General features: G+C 54.2%; 1 protein-coding gene across 1 annotated transcript in view; it reads left to right on the forward strand.

The window, feature by feature from the left end:
* The window catches only part of LOC105303019 (probable phospholipid-transporting ATPase IIB), a 171392-nt gene that overhangs the window by 109803 nt on the left and 53985 nt on the right, over positions 1-7604 (forward strand). Inside the window, exon 13 of the mRNA XM_023521125.1 lies at positions 2594-2736. Within this exon, the coding sequence (XP_023376893.1) occupies positions 2594-2736 (143 nt within the window). The remainder of the gene's footprint in view (positions 1-2593; positions 2737-7604) is intronic.

Below are 7604 nucleotides of genomic sequence, written 5' to 3' on the forward strand. Positions count from 1 at the left end.
GGCTCCACCAGGTAAGCGCGCTGGCAGGTGTACTGCTTTTACCCTTTGTACCGCAGTCACCGCACCTTTTCTCTGTCTGCGTGTGTTTAGATGCACAGACACCCACGATTTCCTACGGGACTCGGCACAGTAACGTGCTGTCCGGGCCTGTAGCCCTGGGCTGCGGGCTGCACCACCGAGGTGCGTGTAAGGGCACTCCATGATGCTCACACAACGACATCACTCAGCAATGCATTCCTCAGAACACGCCTCGTCGTCAAGCGACTCATAACCGTAATGTCATCGCAAACTTCAGAGAAAAGCGTCACCTGGATGAACAGACCGGCACATCTGTACTGCGAGTACATCAGTGAAAAGGAGCAAACTGTTGATGTGAACAACAGCTTGGGCATTTCTAAGACATTCTTGACATTACAAAGCTGCAATGGCGAAGAGCAGATCCGAGGTTGCCTCCCTCCGTAAGGACTGGACCCCAGCGCCGGCAGGCTCTCAAAATGCGGTGCGTTAGCTGTTCGCAAGCTTCCTGAGCTGCTGGAGCTGCCGCTGTGCCCGATTTTCCTGGGGACTCACTCAGCCTTCACCCAAGGCGAGGCTCAGCCTCCTGCCATCTAAGCCGGCAGTCCCCGCCTTTCTGTCCCCAGGGACCAGTGCTCCCGTGATAGTCTAAGGCCGGATGACCTGAGGCGGAGCTGAGGCGGTAATGCTGGCGCTGGGGAGCGGCTGAAAATGCAGATGACGCTTCACTCGCTCGCCCACGGCTCACCTGCTGTGTGGCCCGGCTCCTGACAGGTGGGGCCCAGGGTTGGGGTCCCCTGCGCTAGTGCAGCACTGCGGCAGGTCCCGGGCCTTGGTGCACGCAGCCAGTCCCGTAAATGTGACGGGTTTGTGCGTTTTTGTAAATTCGTGAATGGTATGTGTATCTGTTTGAACTTGCTTTTCTTTGGCCAGATTCTAACTAGGCTGTGGCTGGGCGGTTAGATGCTTTCACGCTTGTTTGTATGATCAGTGCCATGTGGACGCTGTCCTTGTACATTCCGCCACACGCACGGGCTCTCCTGGTGGGAGGCTGCTGGACGCACAGCGGTGGGTCACACGCCAGACGCAGCTCCATCACCGCACGTTGACAGAGCCCCCTCTGCGGTGGCCCTGCTGGTCCACACTTCTGCTGCAATCTAGCGACATGCTTGTCTCCCCACAGCCTCACTAGCATGTGCCGCTCTCAAGCTTTTTAATTATTGCCAACTTATGGAGCAGAAAAAATGGCATTTTTGTTTTGTTACACATTTCTCTTATATTCTAAGTACGTTAAGTTCCTGTTCGAATAATTTTGTAGTTACCGACGAAGACTGTAGGGTATGATGGAGGCCTCAAAGAAACGGCTTCGTTCAGGCGTGGGATCAGAATAGGAAGCGAGCAGACTGCAGCCCGTCCCTGGACCCTGGCAGCTTGTCCCCAGGGCACGTCTGCTTCCCCCCACCCGGGAGACGGCCATGTAGTGACGGGCGTCCGGGACAGTCAGGCAAGGACACGAAAGGGGCGTTCAGGGAGCAGGTTCCACCTCGGGAATGTGTTTGCGTGGATTCAGGTTAAGTACAGCGTTTGGGAGAAAGAATCTCAGTGAAAAGCTGGATCAAAGAAGAAACATGGGTGTTTCAGACGATGGGAGGGGGCGGCCGGCACCAAGCGCGACAGACACACACACGTAGCACGGCCACTCGGCACGCTGCGGGGGGGACGCAGGGACACCGGCTGCAGCCAGTTGGCCTGGGGGCTCCGGAAGGAGGTCCTGTCTGCGCGGGCCCAGACGGAGGGGCGGTGGCACCCCGGGCGAGCCTGGCACCCTCGGCGGGAGCCCCGTCCTACAGAGCGGGTCCGTCCGTCCGTCCACGTGCTTCAGACGCTTCGTGGATCTTGCTCTGCTGCGCCTCCGGGCAGAGCGCCGTGGCCTGTGTCTTGCTGTTTTTAAGATCCGCGTTGTGTTTCTCATAAAAAGACATTCGTAGTGCACTGTTTATAATGTCCTCATTGGATCTCCGTAACGTGGAGAGGAGAAGACATTTGTAAATCTGAGCGAGACCCTTTGAAGATGCTGAGAATGTCTCCTGGCCTCAGGGCCTCCGTTGAGCCGACTGCCCGGCCCAGCTGCCCCGCGGTCTGGCCGGCCCCTCTGGTCCTCGCACCCACTGCGCTCCCCGAGCCTGCCCTGCAGCCGCCACCTTTACGCCCCTCTGAGAGGTCACGCGACCTGGCCCCGCAGCCTCTGTTGGCCCGCCCGGAGCCCGTCCTTCACGGCCTCCTCACTGCGGGGCAGGGTCCGGTGAGCTCTTGTTCCAGGGTAGGTGGATGAACAGGAAGCCCCATTCCGAATACCTGTCCCTAGTAGGGGGCCACCCGATTGGCTTTGAGCCCCGTGGCCCTCCGCGCACGGACAGAGCCTGACTCCGTCACCTGCAGAGATGTCTAGGGTGCACGAAGGTCTGTGGGAAAGTTAAAGGTAATGCGTATCACACGTGAAATCACGCGGAAACCGTGCACGTGGAAGCGTTACGCAGGCTGCATCCTACTAACGACCGCGATGGGTTTTTCTTGGCAGTCTGCGTGTGAACTTGGACATGGGTAAAGCGGCATATGGCTGGATGGTCATGAGAGACGAGAACATTCCTGGCACAGTCGTCCGGACCAGCACCATCCCGGAGGAGCTGGGGCGCCTCGTTTATCTGCTCACGGACAAGACAGGTAACCGCCCATGCGTGTGCGCCTGGAGGGGCTGCAGTGTGTGCGTCCGCACAGGGTCATGGGGGTGTGTGTGTGTGTGTGTGTGCGCGCGCGTGCACGTGCGCGCGTCTACCTAGGTTTGTGGGGAGTATGTGTTTGTGCATGGATGGGCTGTTATGTGTGCGTCCACATAACGGTTACGTGTGTGTGTGTGTGTGTGTGTGCGTGTGTGTGTGTGTGTGTGTGTGCCGTGTGTGTCCACTGAGGTTTATGGGGGTGTGTGTAGCTGTTGATTCATACTTAGAATTTCTCAGACTCTGCTCTTGAAAACTGACACACAAGTTATCTTCATCTTAATATGATGGTATGATCAGAATTAGCAAAATATTAAATTCTTAGAGATTTAAGTGACGTGTTTCTATATTTGGAACTTTCTCCAGCCTTACTGTTGTTTTTTGTTTTATTCAGCTGCCTTTATTATACCTCTTTGGTGGCTTCTTAAGAGCAAAATTTGCTTGTTTTTTATGGAATGGTGCTTGTAAGCTCCTCTGTACCCTGTTTTCATGCCCCAAATTCTATTTGTCCTTATTTTGGCTTTTTCCTTTTTTCATTGGAGAATTCTTGTCCATGTGTAATGTACTAAATGAAAGACGACTGAACCCAGCAGTATAATAAAAGCTGTATCTAAGGGTGAAAATTTTGCTTTATGATTTAAATTTCTAGTAATTATTAGTGAACCAGAAATGAATGAATATTTGTATTAACACGGTAAAGAAAATATCTTCAGTAAAATTCAGTATTTTTAATAAAATATTAGAGAAATTCTCACTAGAGTCAGGAAGAGGAGAAATCTGCTAAGAACACGTGATTTAACATTCATTACTATAGCCGTTGCAGTAAGACAAGAAATAGAAATATGATACACAACTAAAAGAAGAAAAAATATTTGCAGTATAACGATCAAGGACGGAAATCAGCTGGTTAAAGACAAGCCTTTAGGAAAGTGGCAGTTTTTAGGTGAAAGTAACAGCCTAGCTCCCTCAAGAACAAGCCCGTTCCCGACAGCCAAACATGGAGGCACAGGGGAGGACAGCCCGGCGTCACAGCCAAGAGACGCCCCGCGGTCCCTGATGTGGAGGTCACACTCCACAGATGTCAGCCTCATGGTCAAGCCACAGGTCCGCCGCAGAGCAGGCTGGTCCACCTGCAGGACTATGCGGCTTTCCTTTGGGCTGTCCTTGTGGGATGTGGAGGGTGGACTAGCTGGAGGGGCTCAGGTCAAGGTCGGCCTAGGAAGGGTCTTCGGACTTCCCCGGCTGCCGCCGCAGCTGACAGGAGGGGAGCTTGAAGAATAAATGGTAACGATGACAGAAAGCAGGCAGGAGGGTCGCCAGAGGGTCGCCAGAGGGTCCAGACACAGACGCGTTCCTGGAGCTCAGGCCGGGGAGCACAGCAAACCCGAACCCGAATGGCCCCTGCAGGGCACCCCCGGAATGTAGAAGAGAGCCTGGTCCAGAGCCGGCGTGCGGCCACCAGCTGCCCAGTGCCAGCAGTGGGTGCCCACTGGCGCCCAGACCGGTGACCTGGGCCTCTCTAGTCAGGACACTCAGGGGCCAAAGCAAGTAGAGCAGGACACGCAAACTCTGCCCCAGGAAACAAACGCAGCGATTTCTACCCAAAGGGCCATCAGGAAGATTTTCAGGATTATGAGACAGCCTGGTTCCACGACTAAACTCAATATCAAAATGAAACTGCGTTTTTATGCACCCGCAACAGTTGGGACCCTTCATTCTAAAAATGCCTATTAGAATAGCAGTAAAAATATAATGTAATTAAAAAGAAACCGGAACAAAACACATGTAGGGCTGGTCTCCTCCTTCCTGAGGGTGTCTGGCCTCGGGTCACTGGCCAGGGCGCTCGGAGGAGGGGGTGTTGCTGTGACTGTGTCGGGGCCACCCTGCCCAGCTGGTAGGCGTGCAGATGGGGGGCTGATTGTCATTCTTATCACCGCGAGCAGGTAGATAGGGTTCAGTCACATCCTCACTTCGACTGTAAACGCAGGCTTTTCACACGGGCAGACCTGGGTTGAGTCCTCGTTGTGTGATCTCTGGCCAACCAATCCCCTAACCCTTCTGAGCAAAGCCATTGCCTTCAGCCAGGGAGGTCTGCTTGGGTCCACACAGCGGGAGGGAGCTGGGACGGCTGAGCACACAGAAGTGCACTGCGTGGTCAGACTCCACAAAGTCCCCGGAGGCTGCCCTCCGTGCCTCTGACGCCCTTGTGGCACGGGCACGTGTCCGGTGCTCACTTGTGTGCATTCCAGGAACCTAAGCGGTCACAAACAACGCAGCTCTCCCCTCGCCCCTTCAGGATGGAAGTCAGCGTTGGTCCGGTCTTAGTGGTCACCTCGGTGACCTCCACCACCGTCCAGCAGAGCGTCTTACAGACGGTGCTTGTTCGGTGGAGCCCTCAGAGTCAGAGGGAGGGGCGGAGCGTAGCTCGCAGGCCCCACCCGAGTGGCCTGAGGTCCAGCTCAAGTGACAAAGGGAGAGCCACTGTCAGAGGACCCCCACGCTCCCACAGGTAGTGGATCGGTTGGTGCTTCATCCGGAAGCTTTTTGACAAGAAGCATCTCTCAGCTTCTGGGGACGTGCAGCAGGGTGCAGCACCCCAGTAACCGCGTTGCGGCTTCCTCCTCGCGGACGAGAAAGCAACGTGGAGTAATTAGGCTTGATTGGAGTGCGCGTTTCCGGTGAGCTCTGAGATTAACGATGTTGCTATAGTGACACATCTGCGGCCGCCAGTGCGTGAAACATAAAGTAACTCATTCGACAAGAGGAGACATCTGTTAACTGCCGGGACGCAGAGGGTATCGACACTGACCAGAAATACTAGACGTGACGTGATAAATGAGCAAGCGATGCCGAAACCGGAGGGCAGGCCATTTGTACTTAATCCGCTGGGAGAACCTGAATCTTCTCACCGGTGGCCTTTGACAGTGCCATTGTTTAAAGAACAATGCTGCAGAGAACTCATAAATTTTAGAACGGAACTCGGGGCGCAGCCTGTAGAAGCCGGACGTTAACTCCCGCTCCCGAGAGCGCCGTCCCCACGTAGAACAAAGCCGCTTCTAAAACACGCGGAACGACAGGTTTCCTGGGACTCGATTTTAACCGCAGCATCCGTTACCCACAGAGCCGCGGGGCCTGCGCTTGATCGCGTGCGCGTCTCCTGCGCCGGCGCCCTCTGTGCCGGGCGGCCCGCTGCCGGCCCGTGCGGGGTGGTCGCCAGGCGCTGCGCCCACGGGCGGGGCTCGAACTGTGCAGCGCTGGCCCACCCGCCCGAGGACGGCGACGGCGTTTGCCGCTGTAGGGCACGGGTCCTGCCAGCGCAGCCACTCAGCACTGTCCTTGGGCCTGGGCGCCCAGCCGCCCCCCGGGCGTGCTCAGACCGAGCGCGTGGCACGGAGCACCACGGTCCCGAGGCAGCCCTCAGCCCGGCGCATCTCTGGTACAGCCCCTGCGCTCTCCTGCCGCGGTGTGAGCTCTGGTGCGAGGCCAAAGCCCCGTCCAGGAACATCTGACCAGACGGCTCCGCATCTGCTGCTCCGACGAGGCCTCCTCCCTGTGGTTGTGCGTCACATCTGTCACCACCCCGAGATGATGCCTGCAGGACTTCTTCCTTGAAAATTAATTTCCTTTTTGCCCGCTTTGCTCAGTGTAGTCCAAAAATCCTGCTTACTGAAGAGCTACAGCTTTTTTTTTTTTCTTTCATGAATTACAAACCTTTTGTCAAAAGCCCTTTTCTGTCCATGGAGCCACCATCATGACCAGGGCATTAGGATGCTGTGACCTGGTGGCTCTCTGAGCCTCTGCCTTCCTCAGTCCCACCCCTTGGCCACGTGTCAAGTTTGGGACATGTTAACTTCTGCTATATCAAGATGACAAAAATTGTAGAAACTACCTCTTGATTGAAACCATGACACTTACTTAAGATCTGAAAAATAAGCTTGCGTTCCTGACTCTTTAGTAGCTGGTCTAATCTGACCATATCACCTGCTGCATGAGAGGTATGGAAAGTCTGAGGCCAGCCCTGACCTTCCTGCTCACCAAACAGGAAGTTCTAGAGTCAGCTGCGAAATAACCCTTGGAATTTAAAAAAATATTGTCAGCTTTTATCTTAAAACGTTAAGAAATTATATGCGCCACTCACCTAAAGGAATATTTACATAAATGTTTCATTTTCTTTAATCCAACGAGATGGGAATACATTTATTCAAATGGCAAAATAACACACAAATATTTATTTATTCATTCGATGAGAAATGCTAGTCAGTTTAAACTGCTTAAAACGTGATTTATTAGCAACTCAGCAACTTAGAAATTTTAGCAGATGCAGCAGTTGTTTGTTTCAAATGGCAGACCATCCGATGTGCCACTCTCTTAGCGTTTGGCGTAACTGCCATCACACCGTCACACGGTCCACGTCGAGAACGCTGTCATCACTCTGCAAAGCCAGCGTGTACACGCCAGCGTCATCCACCCCCCCGCCCCCAGCTGGAGGTAACTCCCATTCTCCTTCCTGCCTGAGTAGGTCTGCCTGTTCCGGACTTGTCACATGAGCGGAGCCACACACCCTGTGTCCCCTTGTGCCTGGCTGCTTTCACCCAGCATGACGTCTTAAGGGTTCCTCCACGTCACAGCGTGTGTCATAAGTCTTTCCTGTCTGTTGCCGAATAAGGTTCACGGTGTGGGTGGATGCAGTTTTTACCATTATCTATCAGTCACTAGGCATTGGAGTTGTTTCTGGCTTTTGTTTCTCCTGAATAATGCTGCTACGGACACTCCAGGTTCTCGCCAAGGCAGTTCAGCAGGAAAAAGAAAAAAGCA

Source organism: Pteropus vampyrus, unplaced genomic scaffold (assembly GCF_000151845.1).
Source record: "Pteropus vampyrus isolate Shadow unplaced genomic scaffold, Pvam_2.0 Scaffold295, whole genome shotgun sequence".
NCBI lineage: Eukaryota > Metazoa > Chordata > Mammalia > Chiroptera > Pteropodidae > Pteropus > Pteropus vampyrus.